The 26,177-nt window shown below is 36.7% G+C and overlaps 1 protein-coding gene across 1 annotated transcript in view; it reads left to right on the forward strand.

Annotated features, from left to right (window-relative positions):
- The window catches only part of PRKN (parkin RBR E3 ubiquitin protein ligase), a 1,915,523-nt gene that overhangs the window by 1,019,824 nt on the left and 869,522 nt on the right, over positions 1-26,177 (forward strand). Inside the window, exon 6 of the mRNA XM_036765946.1 lies at positions 17,462-17,577. Coding sequence (XP_036621841.1) covers positions 17,462-17,577 — 116 coding nt within the window. The remainder of the gene's footprint in view (positions 1-17,461; positions 17,578-26,177) is intronic.

Below are 26,177 nucleotides of genomic sequence, written 5' to 3' on the forward strand. Positions count from 1 at the left end.
TGTCTTATTGGCCACAAAAGTATTCTTTTAAAAGGAAATTCATGGGTGTATATACTGGGATATATAATAATGTGGACTCCATAAAAATAGATTCACACTTAGTAAGTGCTTAGTAAATGCTACGTTCTTCCATGCATTCAAAATACTCTTTCCCATCTCTTGAACCCTGCCAATATCTAAGGTAAATGTCATATTGCTGTCTTCTCTTCTAACAAAAATTCTAAAAATGGAATGGTTGCTTCCTGCCATCATTTATATACTAGTAACCAATCCTTCTTGCTGGTGAGAATCAATTCTACAATAGAATTTCCTTGTTGTGGTTTAATCTCCTTTCAAAAGACTAATCTTTTAAGCAAATTAAGAAGTTATTCATTTACTTAAGATTAAAGTTAACAACTGCTGGGAAAACTAGAAAGCGAAAACGGGCCGACATTTTATAGAGGGATATATTTAAATTGTTCTAGTATTGCAAAATCATTTATTTTCTTTGTTTTCATTGTTGTTGAGTTGTTTTCAGTCATGTCTGACTCTTTGTGACCCTATTTGAGGTTTTTTTGGCAAAGATACTGGAGTGGTTTGCCCATTCCTTCTCCAGCTTATTTAATAGATGAGGAAACTGAGGGAAATGGTGTTAAGTGACTTGTCCAGGGTCACAGAGCTAGTAAGTTTCTGAGGACAGATTTGAATTCGGGAAGATAATCTTTCTGACTTCAGGCACAGCACTATGCAGTCATTTTAATTTCACGATTAATTCATTGATGCATTTTCTCTATTTTATTGTTATGTTTTCAAAGAGATTAATTTACCTCTGATAATTGCCTTAATTGAATTCCAAAAGTTCACATACCTTATTTTATTGATACCCCAAACATAATTATTCATTCTTCTATTGTTTGTTCTTTGACCTAGTGATTATTCAGTAGATTATTACTTATTCTTGATTTAGGGCTCTGTCTTTTACCCATTTAAAAAATCACTAATAACTTAACTTCTACTTTGGTCTATAACTATATAGTTACAAAAGTCTAGGAAAAGTCAGTGCTGCTTAGTGGATAGGGAGACAGCCATAGAATGAGAAATACCTAGGGCTAGTCTCTTCTTTTGGTGTAAGCAGATTGTTTTACCCTAGGCAAGTCACGTAACCTCTCAGTGCAGGCAAACAATTCTAAGACAATAGAATAGGTATCAATCCACAGTATTAAAGGGTGTTTCCTCATCAGGAGTTCCTGCTACCAACTATCCATATATATCACAGGTATAGTCCACATTTTTTTATTAAGTTCTATAAAAGAAGTATTTTTATATTTATTTTTATGCACTTATTTGTTATTCCTTTATGTCCTAGCTCATGATAAGTTTTTATAAAGGTGCCATAGAATGGTAAGAAATATACTTATTCTTTAGTATTTCTATTCAGAAGCTTTCTATAGAGCAGTCTAAATTGGTTTGTATTTCCCCCCAACAATTAGCTTTTTTCTTATTAATGTTTTTGTTTAATGGACTTATCTAACTCAAAGAAAGGAATATTAAAGTCTTCCACTTATTGTTCCTGTATTATTTTTATTGTCTTTTTGCATTTTGCCTTATTTTTCTTTTAAAAACATCACATCTCTGCTCTTTGTTATGTACCAATGAACCCATGCATGCATGCACACAGATACACATGGCTGTTTTTAAATTATTTCTTCATGCATAATATAGTCTCTTTGTCCTTCAACTTAAAATTTTTGCTTTGAGATCATGACTGCAAATTCTACTTTTAAGAGTCAAGTTGGTGCCATCCCATAATTTTCATTCCAGGTATATCTGTATGGTTTAAATGTTTCTTGTATGTAATAAATTGAGGTTTATTTTTTTTTTCTGATCCATTCCTATTTTTCTTGATTGAGGAAGTTAATCACATTTACAGTTGGGATTTTTAAGATTGTGTGTGTGTCTATTACTCCGTTTCTAAGGTAATAACTTAATCTCTCATATTTGTCATTACATGGTATCTCCCCCCACTCATCATTCACCCTCTTCTCTTCCCATCGGACACATTCCTCTTTATTACTCTACCACTTGTAATGTTTATCTGTTATTGAAGTGTTGATTTTTTCAGAAATATTAAATCAGTTTATCCACATTTACTACTCTTGATTTTTCCATTTCATATTTTTTAGTCCTTAGATTCTTCAATCTATTCAGCTCCCATTTGCTTCCATTCAGAAAATTATGTAACTTTAAAATAGAAACTACAAACATAAATATTACCCACCTCATATCAGTTCTTTATGGGGATAAAAACAGGATCTTCCTCACAGGGATGTTGTTAAGAGTTAAATGAGATAAAATCTATAAAGTGCTTAGCTTTCCTTGAGGATATTTCATATATGAATGCCAGCTCATTCCTTTTTTTTAAAGGAATATCATATTCCAATTTGCATTTGAGTTTTTTTAAATTACAGATTAATCCTATCTTAGCTGTCATTGTTTTTTTCTTAGAATGTGAAGTCATTTTTCCTTTGCTGCCTGCAGAATTTGGTCTTTGATATTGTAATTCTGAAACTCGATTTAGATGATTTAAGCTTTCAGTTTATTTCTGTTGGTGTTTTGTGTATTCTTTTAATTTGAATTTGTCACTTTCTAACATTTCACAATATTTTTTTATATCATAGAATATGGAAAATTTCTTTTTCATGGTTTTTTCCTCTCTAAGACTTGTAATCCTTAGAATATCTTTTTGCATCCTGTCTTCAAATTCATTATTGTGGCTTTGTGAAACTCTCCTGAGTTCTTTAAGTCTTTAAAAAAAAACTTTTGTTCCATTATTTTTCCTTCTGTTGCATTTTTGCTTCCCAATTCTTTCACTTTCTTCTTTATTGAATCTACTATTATGCAGATTCTGTGTCTTTTGTTCTAAAGTCTCTTGTCTCTGGTTAGACTTGTTTATTACTTTCTTATATAATTTCTATTCTTTTTTTCTTTGATCTTTTTATTGAATTCTCTATTGCTCTTCTAAATATTTCTTGATATTCTCAGATGGCTTGTTTCAGTATTTGAAGACTTTGCTGGACTATTTTCACCATCCCAAAAGATTTTGACTCTGTTTCCTTTGTTTGAAAGTTCTTCACTGAGGCTACTCTCAGCCAGCTTTCCTCCCTCAATCACTCTGTTGATTTTTCCATGGTATCCTTGATGAAAATACTCTGACCACCAATCCTTTCCTTTCTGAAGGCTCAGCACTGTGGTGTCCTTCCCTGACCCTTGCTGATTATTCTTTCTCCCCCATCCCCAGAATTGAAGAAGTTTTGTTGGACATGGATGGCCAATTCTAGCAGTCCTGCTTGCACACTGAGTGGAGACTGTCTTTGGACTATTCTCCCTCTATACAGTTTCATTCTCCTGGGCAACATCCTACTCTGTATGCCTGACATTCTTGACTCTCTGTGTCGGTCATGAGGAATGGTTCCAAACTGAGTAGAGGAGAGTCTTCCCAGAAATAGTACTTACAGTGGTATTCTGAGAAGTCTTTACCTCTTTTTTGACCCTTCTCTCACTCCTACTACCTTTCTTTTTCATCCTGTGCCTTATTAATTCCAATAAGTATTGCCTTTCTTTTCTCCTAGGTTTCTGTCTCTTGCAATCTGCTCCTCTACAGCCAGGCCTTTCCAATTCCCTAGCTTTGGAATTGCTCCAATTTCTTGGCCTCACTGATGGTAGTGGAGATTACCCTGGGAAAATGCAAAGTGATTAGCTCAAAAATTGCATACCTAAAATTTTTATAGTTGTGTGGTCACAGTACCAGTGTAAGGGGCAAGAGAGGTATGTGGGAGTGCTCAAAGTATCATGCTAGTAATATGGTTTTCAATTGTTGTTGCTGTTTCTCTATGAAAATCCCTTGGTGATTCGTTGGTTCTTTCACTCTTCTTACCATTGGTGAATTTTCTGAATTTGGAAGGCTTTTCATTGTTATTATTTTGTCTTGTGGGGGAGAGTTGACCCCCCACAGTAAGAAATCCTTCATTTTATCATCTTCCCATGATGCCAAGAATGTTTTTCTATCAAAATTATGTTTTTAGAACTTTTTTTTCAAATATATCAGTAAACGACAAGCATTCTGACCCTTTGGCAGTTGATACTGAGAAGGAAAAATTTGCACATGGTTAATATTGACTGTCGTGCATAATTAATAGTCAGTTTTGTTGGGAAAAAAGATAACTTTGTGCAAAAAGTTACCTTGGCATTCTCATTTCTAATTATGTGGCAATATTCATTCCAACAATGGTATGCTAAATACTTTTGAACACAAAAAAGCAAGACTTTATAACTGTATACATTCGTGTTACAGTATAAAAAGATTTAGAGATTTTATGTATGACATTTATTCATTCTACCTCCTTCAATGCCCTCCAACCCTGACAAATATCTCTATTTTTGAAAGTTTAAAATTCCTTTCCCTAGAGGGTCAAGATTGATATGTTAGTAAAGGCCAGTGCTGTGTCTCAGTAGCTTTACAGAGAACCTTGGAAAGGAGACTCAGCCTAAGGAACTTTTATCATAAGTAGCAAGTCTTTCTTCTCAGTAGCCAGAAGCACTCTAAGAAGGGCAGTAGGCCCCCACTTTCTACATTCACATGAAAAAGTCAGGACTGGAGAAATGTACACTTTTTATAAGCATTTTAATACATTTCTTTCCTGTGGTTCTTTCTGTCTATCTATCTATCTATCTATCTATCTATCTATCTATCTATCTATCTATCTGTCTGTCTGTCGGTGTGTTTGTGTGTGTATGTACACACCCATACCCACACCCACCTACCCACCCACCCACCCACACACACACACACATATATGTATATGTGTATATATACATATATGTGTGTGTGTGTATATATATACACATATACATTTGTGTACATATATATATTCAATTTGTTTAAGGACTGGAGAAATATACACTTTTTATAAGCATTTTTATACATTTCTTTCCTGTGGTTATCACTTGATCGATCTGTATGTGTATCTATGTGTATACACACACATTTGTATACATACATATATTCAGTTTGTTTAAGGATTAGAGAAATACACACTTTTATAAACATTTTCATACATTTTCTTCCAGTGGTTATAGATCTATCTATCTATCTATCTATTTGGTATCTGTGCACACACATAGGTTTCTATTTTTACATATATATTCTCTTTGTTTAAATGCTCTCTGTATTTGCCAAATCCAGTTTACCGATATGTGTGTGTGTGTGTGTGTATACAGGTAAGAACATTTGGTGTATATGTGTGTGTTTATATATATAAAACATATATAGATATACATACATATAGGTAGATAAACACATATATCTTTACAGAATGAATCAAACACTTTGGTGCTTGTCTTTTGCCTAAGGAATGTGCTACACTTATTTTTAGAAGTCAACTTAATTATCAGCATTGTGTTAATATGTCTTACTATATAATATTATGCCTCTTCTGGGTCATAAGTTTTTCTCCTGTTGCTCCATAAAGATGTTTCTCTTAGAATCTTTAATTCTGCTAACTTTCACATAGCCCTATACTGTTCTCTCTCTTTCCTTTAACCCTCATGATGAGAAAGTCAATCCTATTAATTGCACTGACTTCTAAGGCTTAAAAGGTTGCCTCCAACCTTTGCATATTTTTGCAATATATCTTCCTATGAAAATACATGAGTTTCTGAAAAAAATTCAGTGTAGTTTGCTCTAGATATGTTTTTGTTTAAGCCATTTTTCCAAATGGCGAAAATGACAGTATCTTACTTTGTCTAATCTTCATTGTCTAGAAATAAGCTATGGTTGCATCTTAAAGAGATCAATTTTATTAGTGTAACCCTGGGCTCACACCCCATCTGCTTAAGACTCAACTTATTGGTGAACACTGGTTACTCAATTCTTTTAGCCTAAATGAGTTGCAGAGTTGTTCTAATACTTGAAAGTAAGATCCTGTTCTTGATTCCTACTTAATTCCCACTAACCTACCTTGGTCACCTCTACATACACCTATATTAAGTGCACATACAAACATATCTTTATATTAAGTTTTCTTTCAATTTGGATGTTTTCAGATTGTGCATAATATCATTCTAGCATAATAGTATGGTTCTACTCCTATCCCAATTAACTGTAAAGTCCCAAAGAGCTCTTAAAACCCACTAGTACTTGAAATCACAATCCCACACGGTTATCCCTAGAATACTGAATGGAACAAGTGGCATTTGCCAGGCTCTCAGTTGGGGAAGTAGCCCTAGGGACAGAGGGAGCCAGTTACCACAGTAAATATATTTAGAACTTTCTTTAATTTTACGTAGTAGCATTTTACTGTGTCTGCCCCTTTCCTTGATGAATGAGCGGTGGGACTTTGCCCAGAAAGGGAACAAGAGAAGACTGTGAAGCAGAAGTGACGAGATGTGGTAGTCAGAGGGAAGTGCCAAGTACAATGCCACTGAAATAAGAGGGACAGAGGTGATGTGACATGCCTTCCAGGCCCCAGAAAAGGTCAAAGAGACACCTGCCAATGACTCCAATCTTCCTGCTTTACAATGTACTAGCCAAGCCAACCAGTCTTAAGTCTCTGACAAGAGGACATTGAAAGAAAAATAACCAGCTATAAAGATTTCTGTTTATACTTGATCCTGAGTCTATGCCTCTTGCTAAAAAAGAGGAAGAGGGAAATCTTGGGTCCAGATTTCCTGAGTATTTATTTACCTAACTTTACTGGATAACCATGACTTGCAATTCTGTGTCATATTGTCTACATTCCTTTACCATTAAGAAGATAAGCAGCTATGGGCGCTGAGCAAACTGAATTGTGTATTTTCTTGTATTAAGTTCATTTTTTCAATTAATTCAAACAAACCTTCTCTCTTCTCCCTCACTGAAAAATGTGCTTAGTCAAGCAAAACAAATTCTTTCATTGACTTTTGCCAAGAAGTATTTGTCTCAGTCTACACCTTGAGTTAATCACCTTTATATCAGGAGTTGGGTTATGTTATTTTCGTGAGTCCTCTGGAATCATGGTTGGTCATGGCATTGATTGGAGATTTTAAGTCTTTCAAAGTTGTTTGTATCTACTATGCTGTTATTATTGTATACATTGTTTTCCTGGTTCTGCTTATTTCACATTTCATCCATTCATATAAGTTGTCCCAAGTTTCTCTGATACCATGGTTTTTATCATTTATTGGAGTATAATAGTATTCCAAAGCATTCTTGCCATAACTTACTGTCCCTAATTGTGTGTTTCCTAGACTTCCTGGTTTTTTATCATTCTGATATTGTCTAGAAAATTGTCTGAGAGAAGGTTACTGCATTATGGAATTACTGTTCTTCTATGTAGACTAGCTAAAGCTTATCAGGCCCTACATATTCCTTTGAAAAATAAAGCCCAGTGGATTGTATTGACAGTATAAGAGAATGTTAGAGTTGAAAGAGATTTCAGAAATCACCTAGTCTGTCTTCCTTGCTGTACACATGAGAAAAATGAGAACTAGGGAAATGAAGTTGATTTGCCCACTTAACATCTTTCCATTTACCCATTCTAGAATTTCAAATGATAGTCTACAGAATAATTTTCTTCTGCCTAGGTGGAACTTCTTTGGGGGAATAGATGATCAGATTAATGGACTTTGACATCAGAATAGGAACAGTTTTGTGTTTTTAAATTTCTCTCTACCAACCATGCTGAACACAGCACTTGGCATATAGTAAATGTTTGTTGATTGATTAATAGAAATTGGGTTTATCATTTCCCTACCATTTCTGATTCTTTTGTTTTATATTTACTTGCATGCAGGTACAATTCTGGTCACTAAAGCCTCCTAATTAGAACAATTGACCTAAAGTCAAGACAGTTATGGTTTAATTTCTAAAGTTTTCTTTTAAACTTGTGGTGATATAACTGAACTTCTACTCTGTGAGTTGATTAGACCACAGCTTATAACTAAGATATTTAATGAAGTCATTATTCTATGACCAACATGAATTCTCAGTAACTTGAAGAGATGCTTTTCAAGTATTTCACTTATCAGCTAACACAAACTGCCAAAGAAATAAGGCTTACTCATGAGGCAATTAATTCCCCATCACTGTAGATATACAAGCAGAGCTTATATGAATACTTTCTTGGAATGTTGTAGAGTTAGTTATATTTTAAGTACAGATGAGACTAGTTAAACTCTGAGGTCCCATAGGGGAACAGTGGAAAGAATGTTGGATTTAAAGTCAGAGGACATGGGTTCAAATCCCAACTTTATTACTTTCTACCTTTATGCACATGGGCATGTCGCAGAAACTCTTTGGGCCTTGATTTCCTCAGCTCTAACATGAAAGAGGTGGCTAACACTGCCTCACTGATTTCCTCCAGCTCTATATCTATGGTCTTATGAACTGTGAATTTTCCGTGATTCAATGGATCTTGGGCAGAGGTGTGCTGGTAAGTGTTTAACAGTCTGCTCTCCAAAAACCACATGGTATATTTTAAAATTTAATCTGGATGATTAACATTTTCTCAATCTCTTTCTTAAGTCTAGACAATCAACAAAACAATAAGGCAAACCCTGGTTTGTAGTGTTTATTGAATTCTGAGGTGTAAATGCTCACACTACAAATTTAACAATCAGCTTTTGGGAGTAAGTTTTAGAAGCTAGATCCAATACACCCAGCATGGGATGTGGGAAGGATCTAGTTCATTCAGTAAACAGACAACCTATCCAAGGGGCAATGGTTCTAAAACCATCCCCGTGGTGAGTTTCAAACCAATAATTTCAACCGATGGATTGAACAAAATGATTAGCTGTAGCAGTCATCGGCCACTATAGATTCATATAGCTACCAGAGTCAGGTAAGCCAAATTTATTTATTGAAAGTCAATAATTTTAAAGCCTGGATAACTGAAATGATATGCCATTCCTCCAACAAATATATGTGACCTACAGTTGGACAGCTCCATCAATATTTTTGGCAGAGGACATCACTCTCATTACCAACACCTGGTGCACATTGAGTAAATCATTTCTTGGCTAGTGATACATGAGCCCATCTGTGCAAAATGGCCATATGCCTGTTAAGAGTTGGCTAGACCTTTGTCCTAAGACATAAGTTCCAAGCATGATGGGCTTTGATGACCTACATAGACCTGTAAAAGCAATATATCAAGCATAAATCTTTGATATGAGTCAATAACATATGGATGACTTTTTCACTCTTATCATAATAACCCCTTACTTTGTACAGCCCTTCAGTTTACAATAAATACCACAAAATTTGACAAATTTTTCAAATCCCTACTATGTATAGAACACTGTGTTTAGCCCTTGGAGAGTTAGGAGGCTCAGAGAGGATGTTTAGAACGTACTTGGAAGTTACAAACTAGGGAGAATAAGGGCAGAAAGGCAACAAGATAAGTAGCCATAATACCCAAGATCAAATGATAGATTCATTCTAGAGAAAGGTATAAAATAAAAGCTGAAAGAAATTCTATGGAGAAAGTTCATTACTCCCCAGAGGTATCAGGAAAAGCCTTATAGACAAAGTAGCATTTGAGCTTTAAAATATGAGTATGGATTCAAAAGATGAAGGGAAAGAAGGAAGATATTTCAGGTAGGGGGAGGACACTAATCAAAAGCACAAAGAAAAAGTGTAGTGTATAGCTGTTTGGTGTAGAAAGTACTCTATTTTATTTCATCACTTTTTCACATATACTTTCAGAAATTTGGATTTTCTCTCTGTGTGTATGTGAGATATAAATGAGAAATAGATATAGATATCTATCTCTCTACATATATATGTATATGTGAAGGGAAGGAGAGGGAGAGGGAGGGAGACAGAGAGAGACAGAGAGAATATAAAGCTCTTACCAAGTCTGGGTTAATGAGACCCTACAATGTAAGACCTTGTGGCTATTAACTTTTCAACAGCAGCATCATCATCCTAACAGCAATCTCTAGCATTTCTATAGCATAGTAAGGTTTGCAGAGTGCTTTAGAAATATTTTCTCATTTCATCCTCAGGACATGGGAGGTAGGTTCTATTATTATCCCCATTTTGAAGATAAGGAAACTGAGGCTTAGAGAGGTTAAATGACTTGCCCAGGGTCACACACCTACTACATGTAGGTGGCTGGATTTGAACTCAGGTCTTCCTGACATGGGGGGAACTAGTACTTAATCTATTGAGCCAACCAGCTGCTGCCAATATCTTTAGATCAGCTTTGGGCAATTTAATTAGAAGTCTTTTTCTTCTTTTTTAGTGGATATACTGCTATATCCTTCTTGTGTCATTTCAGTTGCTTGGGACACCTACATTTCCTTTAAAAAAATCATGATAAACTGCAAATTATACTTTCCAAAATTATAAAAATCTGAAATCTATAAAACTGAGAAGAGTGCCTTAGACACACATATAAAAACTCAATGTTATTTACATATAAATAAATGCTTTTAACTGTGGCAAATTTTTGAGAAAAACTATGTAATTACTTTAAAGCTTCATGCTTATTTACATCATTAGGGACTGCTACAGTACCTCTTTATTCCCAAATTTTTCTATATACTACCTACTCTTCTGGAAACATCAAGATTTCTTAGCAACAAACTATCCAACATGACAAGATTATGTGATTTTTAAAAAATTTCCATCTATGTAAGTACATACCACGATGGCCAAAATATATTCATGTTAGGAGCTTCCCCAGATTGAAAAATCAAGTCTCAAGAGCAAGTGTGCTCACCTTTTTGGATAAACACTTGTTGCTTTAATGTCTAAAAGAATCCTCACTTCTTTTGATTGCCTGCCTAATAAGTGCAAATATGATCTTCAGGGAAAGAAAACAATGGAAATCCTTTATTTATAATGTCATTCTCTGTGTGCTTTTGTTTTCAAAGGAGAGTTACTCTGAATTCAACTTATGTAGGTTTCATCACAAGACTATTTTGGGTGTTTTTTTTGTTTACTTTTTTGTAGTCATTCAGTTTGACTTTTTATTCCTGACACACTAAGAATTCTAAAGAAAACTGCCTGTTAAAGACTCTCTTTATGACTAATTACAAGTTCTAGTATAACTATAAGAACCCTTCTCTTATCTTCCCTTCTAGTATAAACGTAAGGTCACTTCCCCTTCCCTTTTTCCCCTTCCCCTTGCCCTTCTCTTTCTTTCCCTTCCCCCACCCCTTCCTTCACCCATCCATCTATCTAGCTTTAGAGAGTGAAGTAGATGAGGTTATCAAATGTATGCTTCCCTTCAGTTTTCTGTGTCTTTGGAGATATTGTCACACGTCACACTGCGTAGTTAAGGATTGTTTTTCCTTTTGATGAAACTATTTAAAGCAGTGAGATTTAGTCATTTTCACCTAGCTCATTATAAACAACTTTTGTTTCTAGCAGATTTTATAACCTAGCTATAAACATTTCCTCTGGGCTAATACTTGTGCATAAGACCTTGGACAATCAACTATTTTTTTTCCTGCCTATTTTTATTCTAGCATAATCTATAATAATGTATAGACGTTCTTTTTATGTTGACAATAGTAGTGAACTGAAAAAGTCTATAAAAAATCTAAAAAATCTTTAATTCACAAAGTCTAAAATACTATCATTAAAATTCTTTTGTAGCTCACACATAGCCTGCTATTTCTCTCCCCAGGTATGTGTAACTGATTTTAAGGGGGAATATAAACCTGGAAAAGGTCAAGTTACTTTACAATAAAAAGGGGCAAAACATAGTTAGCTCGAATCTTTCATTTCAGAAATCACTGTGTAGGAATATATTTCGGTGCTTGTAATAGCAATGTTAACATTTTCAGCCCACTGGAGTAACATTTAACAAATTAGCTAGGAAAAGGCAACAACATAAATAACACACACACATACACAAAAAAAAAACTCAGAAGAGACTAAATAGAACCCTAGCTTCTTCTAAACATCGATGCCAATTCTATATACTTTATGAGAATCTGAGTTAGGTACAATAGAGGCAAACAAGAATCTAATCTTTGGCATATTTTAACCCTTTCTACTTTTTCCCTTTATTTTTTATCTGACTTTTTTACTGTTCAATATCTGACTTTTTGTATGTATTCTGGGTGTCAATATTAAACTAATTTTAGTTTCCTTTTTATTGGAGATTTATTGGTTTTTAGCAGTTGACATCTACAGGTATCGATGTCTATAACTCAAGAATTAGAGGAGACATGATTCCAAACTAGCGTGCCACAAATGCTATCTTTTTGTTTCTGGAATTTTACTCTATTTTTTCTTTTACAATCTTTACTCATGCACTTAGGGCATTACTTCTATATACTGTTTATGGACTCCTACTGACTGATTAGTTGTTGTTTCTCCCTTGGGAATGGAAAGTAGAGGGAGGTAAGCCTCCCAGACTATCATTATTTGAAATGTTTCAGCCTTGGCTGGTTTGGTTGTTCAATATTTCTCTTAGCTTCTAGCCAAAAACAAGTTCATGCTATTGTTCTGTGAATCATCACTACCCAAAAAGTACCTTTCTTTCTACTCCCTTTCCTAAGGGCCTCAAGTTTTTAAATTGGCAGGTTAGATAGATACATAGATACAGACAGAGAGATAAACATATATGCTCTCAAGTGCTTATCCCATTTCCCACTTGCCTGATGAGACAAGTCCCCAGAACTCCGCTACTGTATTTCCTCACGGCTCTAAGGGGGACCTCTGAGTGCAGGAAAGTAAGGGCTGTGGTGACGAGATGACTGGGAACTGGCATAGAGAGAACTGAGCCCCCATAAGATAAGGTAAAAATTCACCTATCAGAGCTGAGGGGTCTGTGGGTGGAGGCCAACACATTGGTTGGAGGAAATCAAAGATGGCCAGAAAGCAAGTGACATGGTGAGGAGATATACTCCTCTCAGTTTCTGACTGAGAGAAAAGTAGTTCCATGGACCAAGAGGGCACTTGTAGTGGTAAGAAGTATTCTGAATAGGCAGCTCTCTCTCCTTGAAGTAAAACTCAGCATTTCCTTCTATGTCATTCAACTAATTTCAGCATCATAGAAGATGTGAAGAGTCCAGGGTAAGAAAAAAAAAGAGGAAGAAAAAAATTAAACAAGATAAAACACAGACTAAAACAAAATACAATATCAATAAGAAAGAAAAGTAGCTTAGAGAATCACTTAATTCCCAGAACTGAGCAGTCCTGCCATGCTGTATTATCTTTTAGTAGTATTATTCAAGTTATCTTCTGACCCCTTTCTCTACTTGAAATAGATTAATAGAGTTAATGACTGACCCTTAGATTTGGCATCATTGTGGATTTAAATCAATATGTTCTTTCCACTTTTAGCAATGAATTTAAAATATCTGCCTGTTTTCTTTTTTCACAATTCCCCCTAGCAGACATTGAGAAAATAATAATTCACCTATAGATAGAAAACCGTGACCTCTGAGACTCAGTAGTTCTTCAGCCATAGGTGAAGCTGTCATCATCAGGCACCTAATCTTATGTCTGTTTGTTTATCTTAATGTACTATCCTGTGTGTTAAGCTATAATAAATTAGCAGAAAGTCTCAGGTGAATAATTATAAGGCTTCCCTCTTTTTTTATTTTTATCTTTTTGAGATTGGGTCTTCCTCTCTCCCCCAGGCTAGAAGTCCAGCAGCCCAGCAGCCACTCAAGGGTCTAATCACAGGGCAGAAGCTTTGAACTGCTCCATTTCTGACCTGGGTCTATTTATCCCTTCTTTAGGTAATCTGGTGGCTCCCTGCTTACCGTACTGGTGCCAGACAGTGCTGACACACCATCAGCTTTATCCCTACAGTAGCTCAAAATTCCCAAAGTCAAGCAATACATTAGCTTCAGCCTTCCCAGAAGGAGGGATTATGGGAGTATGTTACCGTGCCCAGCTCAATAAGGCTTTCCTAAGGGAAACATTTCCTGATTCCCCTAGATATTAATTCTCTCTTTTCTGCCTCTTCAAATTTTAAGTCCCTTTCCCTTCCCATTTGCTGTTCCCTGAGCTGCTTAGTATTCCACCTCTGTACTTTTTCACAGGCTGTTCCACATGCCTAAAATGTATTCCCTCTTCACCTCTGCCTCTGAGAATCCTTGGCTTACTTCAAAACTCAACTCAGGTGCTACCTGTTATGAAACATCTTTCCTGATCTCCAACATCGTCTGTGTTCTCTTTTTCCTCAAATGATCAAGTTTACATGTTGTGTCCTTTCGGTAGTTCAATGACATCAGTAACTATTTTCATTTTGTCTGTGGACCCCCAGCACCTAGTACGTACTACTTTAAGTGCTTAAGAATTATTTGTTGGACTAGATTGATTTGGTTTTGGTTTCCTAGCAAGAACTTTATTGTCCAGAAAGAAGGAAAAGTAGTTCTTACTCCCCAGAAGCTTTGGTTCAATAGTGTTCAAATGAACATCAGAACATGAAAATTAGGAATAAGCTGTCAACCAAAAAAGACAATACAATAAAATGGTTTAAGCATTGAGGTGGCATTTCTTAGTGCTGTGCTGTCCCACTGATCAGATAAGGGATGGAAGTCTTTACCATAATGAAAACCAAAAGAAAATATCTTCCCTTCAATCCCAAAGATGAAGTGGGGCTCACATCCTAAAATAACTAATTACTGGGATCTGCTAAGTATCCAGTTAGATCCTGTTTCACACAAGCTTGTTTGTTGTGTCTAAGGAAGGTCAAATAGCAGTGGCACATGTAAGATAACACTGTTCTCTTAGCAGACAGTATTTATTTTAATGAGTAATAAAATAAAGCATTTTAAAGGGGTATAGTTTCCTTGAATATTCTAACCTCCTGGTGTAATAGAAAGGGCAACAGATTTGCATTCATAAAACATGGGTCCAAATCATGGCGAGCTAGGGGAGAGAGAGAGAGACAGAGACAGAGACAAAGAGAGGGAGAGAGACAGAGACAAAGAGAGGGAGAGAAACAGAGACAGCGGAAAAGAGAGAGACAGAGACAGTGAGCAGAGAGGGAGAGTACAACAAGATTTGGACAAAATGATTTTCAGAATCTATTCTATCTCTGAATCCTAAAATCTGATGCTTCATTGTAGTGGAAGTGGCTGCGGTGTCTCAAAGGCAGTGCCAATGGAAGAAAAGCCTTTGGAAGTTTCTTCCAGCCAGGGTACGCTTTGTGTATGATTGTGGTCAATTGGAGATTTGGGGCCAGCTTCAGGCCAGTGACTGAAAGGCTTTTGTGTTTTGTTTAGGACAAGACAAACCCTGAGTAGGTCCCTTTGTCTTTCCACTTCCTCCATTGGCAGGGGGGCACAGTGCTTTATTCTCTAAGGAAAAGAGAGCATCCCGTTGGGACACCAGGCCTCTTCCCATGTCCCACTAGAAGTCAATCAATTCTTTGATGCTACCTTGATTTTCAGTGCAAGAGCACAGAGCTAGATACAGTCTCTGTCTTTAAAAAAAATGATGCACCACATTATCTCCTTGCCATTGCTGTTCAGGGTGGGGTGGGAAGGACCAAGGCACCATTAAAGGTTCGTTGTGTCTGTTTGTGGTTGGTAGCCAAAGGGTTCTCTTTAAGGGAATTTGTTCCAGGCTTGAGTGAAATAAGATTATATCATTTTCTCCATATGTATAGAATCAGCCCCCAAGGATCCCACCTGGTGTACAGGAACCAGGAATGGTGACTCTGAGCATACTTGGTGAAATGGCCATTATAGGTTAATTCAGCCTTGATACATGTGGATGCAATATTTTATAAGCATTTATAGGCTCTCCTGGAGTGGAGACTGTAATCCCTCTTCACTTTCTTATCCATGGTTTCCAAAAATGGTACTCCCAACTATTTGGAGACCTTCCTTTGCTTGTCTTAACACCCCAGGTGTCCTGATATACAATTTAGGTTCTTAATCTCTTCATCTCTCATTCTCATCAGATGATTTGTTAAATTTCTCCTCTCATTCCACATGTTCTCCACAGTACTAACACTTCCCTACTTTTGATTATGAAAGTTTTCAGGGAATGGGTGCAAAAACACATTTTTGTTCAAAGGATGTTTCTTGTGCAATTTTTCTCACTCTGTCCTCTGACATTGTAAAGGGATTTGTGAACTTCCCTCCTTTTGTTTTCACATGATAGTCATTTTATTATGTCAAACCACAATGTCTCAGGCTTATATCTGGACATGGGAGGACTTGGAATATGTTTGCAGGTTTTTTAAACTGATCTGAAAGAGGAATAGACTCAAGAACTTTTTTATTTTCGCCTCATTAAGGCCATTAATTAAGAGAATGAGCTAAATCATAGCCTACAGCCCACATGAATGTAATGCATAAAGATCTCTGCTACATAAGAGACATTTTTTCCCTAAAAAAGATAATGAAACCATCCTCTATGCTTAACTGGGCCAGGGGACTAATGCTGGAATTATTAACATGGTTTACTGGTCACCTAAGGCACAAAGGCCAAGAACAAGAGTGCTCCTCAGGCTTGACAAACTGTGGAAGTTAATATCCCCTCCTGGCCAAGAATACCCTCACGGAAAATGCAGAGATGAGTGAAGTTATACCATTCTGAATCAATGCTGAGTGTTGTAAATTATCCTTTCCATTCTGGTGTTGAATAAACTTTCTTTTGTTAAAAAAAATTATGGTCTTTAATTATGGTGTTTAATTTTATTCCAGACCCAAAGGCCGAACCATCTGATTAGTCTGCATCAGGTGTGGCTCAGTATAAAATGGAATCCATTTTGATATGGAAGCAATGTTATAAATGTTGGTTATTTCCCCAGGATATCCCATATAATGATCTATAATCTATAATGTGGACAAATATGGGAGTAAAATGCAACTGGACTCTCTCTATGGGTGTAGCTGAAAGGGACCTCAAAGACCATGTAGTCAAGTTCACCCCTTGCCAAATATCCTCACTTTTTTTTCAGATAAAGAAACTGAGGCCCAGGAGATTAAGTGAAAGTAGGACAGGTATCTTCAGGTCAGAGGGAGGAGGAGGAGGACCTTCCTCCTACCTTGATGCTACCTTGATTATCAAAGCAAGAGAACAGAGCTAGATACTGTCTCTCTCTTTAAAATAAAAATTGATGTAGTATCCTATCTCCTTGCCATTGGGTAATGGCAGTATATATGTAGGGTAGTGGCAGTGTATAAATTACACAGCTAAATTCTAACATGTACAACTTAAAGAAGAGTGTGTCTGTGTGTGAGGGAGGGAGAAGGGATAGAATTCATCATCCACAATGGCATGTGGTGCCTTCTTTTGGGGATGCTCTTAGCATTTTTTCACAAAAGCAATTTGTGCCCACTGAGATGATTTTGATAACTGTTCTTAATCCATTCAGGACTCATTCCTAATGGCTTATTTCCTTTCCTGCTCCTAGTAGCGATTTGTTTCCTGTCTAAATGTTGCTCAGAGTAAGATAAATAGAGGACATGGGTTTCAGGAATGTGATCTTACTTTATCTTTCTTTCAATGTTTCAGGAGTTCTACTTTAAATGTGGTGCACACCCAACCTCTGCCAATGAGACATCGGTGGCTCTGAACCTGATTACAACAAACAGTCGCAGTATCAGCTGTATCACATGTACCGATGTCAGGTAAACATAGCAAAAACACTGCCCTTCTCAGCTGGGCTGTCTTCCTCCATGCTCTGAAATGCTTCTCCTCACCTGCTTCTTTCCTTTCTCTGGAATGTGCCTTTTGTTTGGATGTTACAATAGGTACAAGTATTGTAAATTGCAAATCAAAGTATAGTAGGGACCAAGTTAAGCAATAAAAGAATTGCAAACATTATTATCAACTTCAGCAAGAAGTAATTGATAATGGAAGTCCCTTCATATGTAAAGTATTTTGGAAACCTTGTATTAAATATCTACTACTGGTTTACTAGATTTTTAAAACTGTATCTGCTGCCAGACATTTTATGATGGTGTTACAGGAAACTAACCATCCCCTCCAATTCTCCACTTTTAAAAACTGAGTACAATAGTAGCCCATGCCATACAGGGGGATTTTTGAGGAACCAAATATTTAAAAAAAAGGGAAACTGGGAAAAAGTGTCTAGTAGGGAGAAGTAAGTTAATTTGAATAACAGCAATGTGAAGACGAAAGAGGGGAAAAGGAATTGGCATTATTTTATCTAGAGACTAGAACACTAAGGGTAGAATTCATGTTTTGGTATTCCTGGGCAATGTGTGCTTTAAAAGAGTGGGGGTGATAGAAAGATATTTGTGTATTTTCCACTGAGGTCAAAAAGAAAGGATAGAATTAAATTGCACAAAGATGGATTTAATTTATGTATTTGGAACAATTTTACTGGGAGGCTGATAAAACTCTCAGATATCTTAACAAGGGGAGCTGTGGAACTCCCTTGTTTTAAGTTTCAAGAAGAATCTTGTTAAAAATGTTTCCCTGGATCAGAAAATGGTTAAAATGACCTTCTAGGCCCTCAAGATTGCATAATAAATACATTTCAAGTATCCTGAAGCACTGCTTCTAAGTCTTCAATAAAGTGGTTTTAACTATAGTTTAATTGATCAAAACTTGACAACCCCAATAGCAGCTGTTCAGAAAAAGCCATTTCTAAGAATTACTAATACTTAGGCATGTTTTCCTTTCGGCTGCCTGTTCAGTCAACACGTCTCCCAATTTTTGAGACTATTGTAACAGAAAACAGTACATTATAACTAAATAACTATGCTGCCTAGAACTTTACTGGCCTGCTTACAAGATAGAAAATTATTAATTGAAATTGTTGGGCCAGTGTTTTCAGATGTGTAACAAGGCCAACTCAGATGGTTCTCCAGATAGCATCGTTGAGGAAAGAAATTGAGGACAGTCGAAGTGTTGAGTCAGCTTATCTGAAAGGAGTTGCGTGGCTGATATCTTCTCCCCTTCTTGAAGGAATGAAACCTTATTCTGCTATACAGAATCAAACACAATTAGACAGTGTTTTGAAACTTTCATTAAGCTTGAAAACAATGGCATTAAAAATATGTACTGTTCTCCTACGAAATCTGTGAGATGGATAGTGTTATCATGGGGCAGCTAGATGGCACAGTTGGTAAAGTGCTGGTCCTGGAGTCAGAAAGATATTAGTTCAAATCTGCCCTCAGACATTTACCAGTGTGACCCTGGGCAAGTCACTGAATGCTGTTTGCCCCAGTTTCCTCATCTGTAAAATGATCTAGAAAAGGAAATGGCAAATCACTCTGGTTTCTTTGCCAGGAAAACCCCAAATAGGGTTGTAAAGAGTCAGACAGGAATGAAACAGTTGCACAATAACAAGTGTTACTGTGTTATAGAATTGTCATGTTTATCCTGCCTGGGTCCTCACCATAAAATGTCTGAAGGAAATCAGCCTTCCACAAAGTTGGGCTTGTAACTGTTTGAAAGAAAACAAATGATCTGTTCAAAGATAATTTTTCATATAACTTTAGAGAGGCTTTCTGGAACAGAATAAATTGTCTTTGAGTATTTGTAGGTCTGTCAAGCAGAAGAGCGATTAGATTTGTTTTCCGAAGTCCCAGAGGGCAGAAAAAAAGAAACAAAAGGTGTAAGTTGTACAGGCAAATTGAAGCTCAGTATACAGAGATGGAGGGAAAATAATTATTTCCCAAATTGGAATGTGCTGTTTTGGGAGATAGGTTCTCCTTCAGTTAGAGGTATTTAAGTGAAAGGTGAATGATCACTTCGGGTGATGACATTATTAATAATAATGGTTATAATAATGATTTGCAGAGTGCTTTGCAAATATTAATTCATCTTATCCTAGAAGGTGCCATTATTATCCTCATTTTATAAATGTGGAAATTGAGGCAAGCAGACATAAGTGACTTGCCCAAAGTCCCACAGCTAAAAAATATTTGACGATAAATTTGTACACAGGTCTTCCTAACTCCAGCACCATGTTTTAGGCTGGATTCTTGGTCAAGTACTGGATTTGACTAGATGATGTCTGACATCCTGTGGTGCTGCTGTAGACACAATTATAGTTCTAGATATTTATCTTTGCTATTAGGGTTATTTACTTCAGAGATATAGCATGAACAAATACATGTACACAGTTTTTTGTCCATATCTCTGGGTGATACTCTCACTTACCAACTTGGTCTGTGGTGAAGTAGGCTCAAAATTTAGCTCAGGTCCTAAGTAGCATTGGTCCTACCCATTGGTCACTGCTAAGTGAGTCTTTGCACCAAGCTGAAGTCTCAAAGTTTGCTCCATGGAATTTGCTATTAATGCCCATTCCCAAATTCTTATGGCTCTCTCTGCCCTGGAAACAAAGGAAAAGGCAAAGGATGGAAGAGGGGAAAGGAGACCCTAAAGGCTGTCCCCCTTACTTTATGGTATCATGAGCAAAAGAGTCACCAGACTTCCCAGACTCACATGAAACAAAGAGCTGTGACATTTTAAAAGTGGTTTATGCATCTAACCACTTGACTGAGTAAATGTTCTTGATAAGCCTGAAGAGATTTTCCATACTTGAGTAATAAATGAGAAATATGATCTGTATCCTTGATAATCAGTGCATAGAGATACTCAAGCCATATGCCTGTTTTTACAAAGTAAAGACTAATAATGCATATATAGACAGAGGGGTTTTTGTTTATTTTTTTAATGTTCCTATCACATTTTTTGTACCTTCAATGAATGATCATTTCCAAAAACCCTCTGGATGCTAGATAGTTGGATAGCTCTGCCAGAGCAAACAGGGATAGTGTGTGTGGTGACAGTGGGTAGAGGTGGATATATTTACTTTATTCCCCTTCACTTCTTTGCCCTACTATGTGGTAGGTCTGTAGCATTAAGGCAAAGTTCACGACCTTGACGAAGACCATGAGCGTGCCTGAATGGTTCCGAATTGCAGGATATAAGGAATTCTCTAAGTAGAAGGCAAAGGAATTAAAGCATTTATTTAAGCTCCAAAAGACCAGACCCAAGGTCCAGTGCCCCCAATTAGATATGTGGCAAAAACTTTCCAGAACCAATAAGCCCACCTCACAGTAGTAAAAAGGAGGTTACAGAAAAATACTATGGCAGCAAGCCAAACCATACTTGTGCTTCACCCCAATACTAGGGCCCTCCTATAAGAAGGTCACTCACAGGTCATCCCAAGCCCCTGCTCTGCACTCTCCGGCCTGTATGCTCTGGAAGCTAGCTCTCAGCTGCTCTCTGTCCTCAGTTTCTGCTCCTCTTAATCCTCAGTTTCTCTAGCCTCTGCTGCTCCTTCAGACCTCTGCTGCTCCTTCGCTTCTTCTGCTCCTCACCTTCCAAGGCTCTGGCTTCTTTGGGTTCTGCTTCCACTGTTTCTCCTTTTCCTGCTTCCTTCATGTCTGCTTCTCCAAGCTCTGTTCTCTCTTTTTATACAGTCCTTAGCCATCATCCAATTGACTAGAACATCATCTGATTGATTAGAATTTAGGCATATACCATTGGCTCTGGTCTTAGCATCTCCCCTTAGGGCCTGGAGGGCTTCATGCCCACATTGGCTTAGCACCTAGTAATTAGGGGTTTGGGGCCTACTTAGGAACAAAGATCTAATCAGACCTCCCTTGGTTGGCCCCACCTGGAGCCCCAGCTGAAGCCTATTCAATGGGAGGGAAAGATCTTTTCACTTACAAGTCCCTACACTGAGACCTGAGGATATAAGGATGGATAAACTTTCCTACCTTTAGGTCTTACATTCTACTGGGTTCTATATACTACATATTCTCCTATATCCTATATGATAATTATAAAATTAAGTATTGTAAGATAAAGAGTAAAAAAGCACTAACAACTGGGTAATCAATAAAAGGATTAAGTAAGGAGGCAATACATAGATGGAGCCTTGAAGGAAGAGAAGCCTTCTGAGAGTGGGAGGTAAGAATGGAATCTATGCCAGGGACACTTGTTGGCTTGTGAGCATGCCCATGAGTGGGAGACAGAGTGCCCAGTGCAGGGAATGACATTGTCCTCTTTCTCTAAAACTTTTCTTGAATTGCACCTGTTTTTGTTCTATACCCCAAATAAAATGTCAGTACCTTGAGGGTGAGAACTATTCTGTTCTTTCTTTTTATTCCTAGTAGAGTGCCTTAAACGTAATAGGTATTTTAAAATGTTTCTTGAATTCACTGGAAGTCAAAACGCATCAAGGCACATAATTTGGAATAAACCAGAATAGGGATGTGCCATGATTCCAGAGGATTGATGATAAAGCATGCTACTTACCTCTTGGCAGAGAAGTGATGGATTCAGGATACCGAATGAAGTATATTTTTTGACTGGCCAATGAGAAAGTTTGTTTTGCTAGACTCTGCATATTGACTGCAAGGGTTTTTTTCCTTCCTTCTTTTTTTTTAAGTGTTATAGGAGGAGGGGAGAGAATAGATTTTTGTTAATTGAAAAAAAATAAAACTTAAAAAAGACAAGGACTGTGGACATTAGATTGAGAAGTACATTAAATAGCTGGGTAGAGTTAGGTTTTTATGCCATAAGGGCATCTGTTCAAGGGTTTTGAGAAGAGGAGCGACATGGTTAGACCTGAGCCATAATAATATTCTCACATAGTTCCTTCAGTGTCATAATAATGTTAAATATACAGTTTTACTCTTGTATTACTTTTCAATTCTATTAAAACATTAAGGTAAGCTTGAAATAGACACTTGGTATTTTTGTAGTAACTTCTTCTCTAGGAGGTCTTTGGGGTAATGTATGTGATAATGGTGGTAGTGGTCAGTGATATTTGTACTATATTCTTCCTTACTTCCTTACTGTAGTATGTGGTAGGCAGTGTGTTGAGAGCAGATAATATAAAGATGGAGAAACTTTCCCACCTTCAGGACTCAAGTTCTTCTGGAGGCAGGGGGGGAATATAATAAGTACATGATTAAGTATCCTACATTGTATACATTATACATGGTATGTGTAAACACACACACACACACACACACACACACACACACACATAGAATAACCCGTGAATAACCCACGGGTCAAAGTCTTGAAAGGGCATGGCATTCTCCATGAACAAAGAGTGAAATGAGATTGAAGAATAGTTATCAGCTAACCAATGAGATACCTATGGTCAGTTGTGTTAATGACACAGAAATCTTAGGTAAACTCTTTAATAGTTATTGCTTATTAGGACACTTATGGCAACATTTCAGAAGGTGAAGAAAAAGATGAGGAGCTAAAGTCTCAATACTTGGGGGTTGAGGGGTGGGAATCAGATGCCCTGTTTTACTCCTCAGTACTTTGGAGACATTTGGCATAACACTTGATCTTTCTGAGCCTCATCACAGTGCCTGACAAAAAGTAGGCACTTCAGTAAATTCTTTTGATTTGACTTGACTTACTATGAAAGGTTGGAGAGAATGATCTCTAAGGTCCCTTCCAGCTCTGAATCTTATTATTTCTATCTTTTTTTAGGAGAGGGAAAAAAGAAAAAGGAAAGGAAAAGAATTTGTTAGATAGCTGGCTGCTTTGATCTTTACTTCTTCTTTATCTTCAATAATTGACTTTTTTTTTAGAAAAGCAGCCATGTACATTTTTAATGCTGCTTCATGAAAATGGCACAAATGACTAAAAAGTAAGATCACTGAGAAAAGTTAGTCTCGAAGTGAATGTAATGGCCATTATCTGTTCAGCCCTGTGCCCATAGCCTCCACATGAACTTCTTCATACTGAAGCAACTAATGATTATGTCAGTAAGCCTGAATCATCCACAAGAGGTTAAATGGTATTCTATATATTACGTTTGAGAAGACAGGGTAGTATTTAATAAATTTTAGACAATTTTCCATAAAAGGAAGTTTAAAAAAATATATATATACATATATATGTATATATGTGGATATATACATATATATATGTATATATACACATATGTATATATACATATGTATATATATGTATATATACACACATATGTATATATACATATGTATATATATATACACACATATATTATTTAGCTGTTGGGAAACTTGGTTATATAAATAAAAGCTTGTTGGGGGCAGGGTCTATTTATATTGTCTTTGTACCCCAGAGCTTAGAACAGTGTGTGACACATGACTTATGATTTCATTGGTACAGAGGACTCCGAGATGAGTAAATTTCTTCTGTCTATGCAGATTACCACCTTTTCTGCAATTTATGGTCTTCAATAAAAATGCCTAGAGCACTGACCTGCCCCTGTTCATATAGCCAACATATATCAGAGGCTGAACTTGAACCCAGGTATTCTTGGTCCAAGGCTGGTGCTCTCTCCACTATTTTACATTACATGTCACATAATAAGGAATTAATAAATGCTTGGTAAAATGAGAATGAGAATGATAGCACTTGCCTCCTTCACTGTGGTGATCAAATAATGTGATATATATAATACCTTGCAAACCTCAAAGTACTATATACATGATAGCTATTAATTTTGATTGTTTTTTGGCTTAAGGTATTTTATAAGTTCTTTCTTGTTATCCATTACCAGAAAGAAGAGAGAAATTTATCCAAGCAGTCCACATTTTAAACAAAAGTGAACAAATCCCCCCTTATTCATATCTGCTTGTCTTAAAAAATAACTCCATCTCTGCCTTCTGTAATCTAATTTTTTTTTTTTTGAGAAATCATTTGAGCAGATAAAGAACTGGAATGGGAATAGACTCGGATGGAAGCTAAAGCATTAAGCACAGTCCAGGGAACACTAGGCATCCTCAGGCAGCATGCATGTGTGCTGTGTATGTATATGTGTGGGGGTGTGTAATGCCCAATATCTGGTGAAATTAAAAGAGAGAGGCTTGAGAAAAGTGTTCACATGTGAATGAGCGGAAAGCTTGCTTAGCCTATAGCTACCTAAATACGCCTTCGCTGTCACCAGTATGGTCTCTCTCAATCAATATTTTATAGCCTACAGATTTTCGGGGTTGATGTCAGCCCCCTATCTTGTTGGTGTTAACCTTCATGACACAAACTTACTTGAATGTTTTTGTATTCATGCACGCTTTCTGCTTATACTTTGTGTGCACACAATCAGGTGTAAGGTATGTGACAAACACACAGGTACGTGTTAGTAATAATACTTTGCAGCTCTACCTGACAGGGATGTTTGTGACCGAAAGCCCCCTATAAACCTTACAACATCATATAAGGTGAGTTATCATAAAAAAAAATCACCTCCTCCCAAATGAGGTGCCCAAAAAGTACAGCATCAACATAATGTTTCTTTCTGATGCTTTAACCTAAGGTTGGTATGCAGAACAGTCTGTTTGCTTTGGATTTAAATTTGATATAAATAGTTTCATGTCATTCTGATAAAAAGAGGAAAATATTTGGGGGCTAGAATTTTTTGAAGACTTCAGGTAAATATATAATAGTTCTCCTCGTGGATTTTGCTTAGCTCTAGCCAAGTGCAATGGTTTTCTGTATATGTGTGTGTGTTTATCTATATAGACGTATAACTTTTATTTTTTCAAAACTTAGCACTCAAGGTGATGGGTTCTTACTTTGTGTTTGGGGGAGCAAATCCTAGCAGTTTGAGAATATTGCAAAAACATGAAGCAAGCATGGCAACCTCAGTCCTTGAGGGAAGATCTGCTGCGGTGCCGTTTTCAGTTGAAACACCATCAAAAGAGTTAGGAGCCCCCCTAGGCACCTGTAAATCAAACTCAGAAATAACAATGATGTTAAGCAGTATAAAAATGAAATGTGCAGAGCCCAAAGTGCCTCACAGCTCCTTTACCAAACCAAGACTGCAAATGATTCCTAGAGGTGTTTTTATTCTTAGTATTCCAATAGATGTGCAGGTATTAAGAATTTGTGGTGTTCACCCTCATTTTTGTTGAATCCCCAAGAAGGGCAAGATTTGTTACTGCTAGAATGCGGTAGTAGTGCTTTCTCTTTTACATTTGCCTAGTCTGCATTTTAGAACATGAAGCTGAAAGGTAAAAAAAAATTTTCACTGTTTTGGAATTTGAGAGAGTATTTGCCTTAATGACACTTACTAGCTGTGTGACCCTGGGCAAATCATTAACCTTGTTTGCCTCAGTTTCTTCATCTGTAAAGTGAGCTGGAGAAGGAAATAGCAAAGTACTCCATTATCTTTGCCAAGTAAACCCCAAATGGGGTCACAAAGAGTTGGATACGACTGAGGCGAATGAACAAATTATGGCTTAATGTAAGGAATACTAAATTTAAAGTTATAGGTCTTGGGTTTGAA

This window comes from Trichosurus vulpecula, chromosome 7 (genome assembly GCF_011100635.1).
Source record: "Trichosurus vulpecula isolate mTriVul1 chromosome 7, mTriVul1.pri, whole genome shotgun sequence".
In the NCBI taxonomy this organism is placed as follows: Eukaryota; Metazoa; Chordata; class Mammalia; order Diprotodontia; family Phalangeridae; genus Trichosurus; species Trichosurus vulpecula.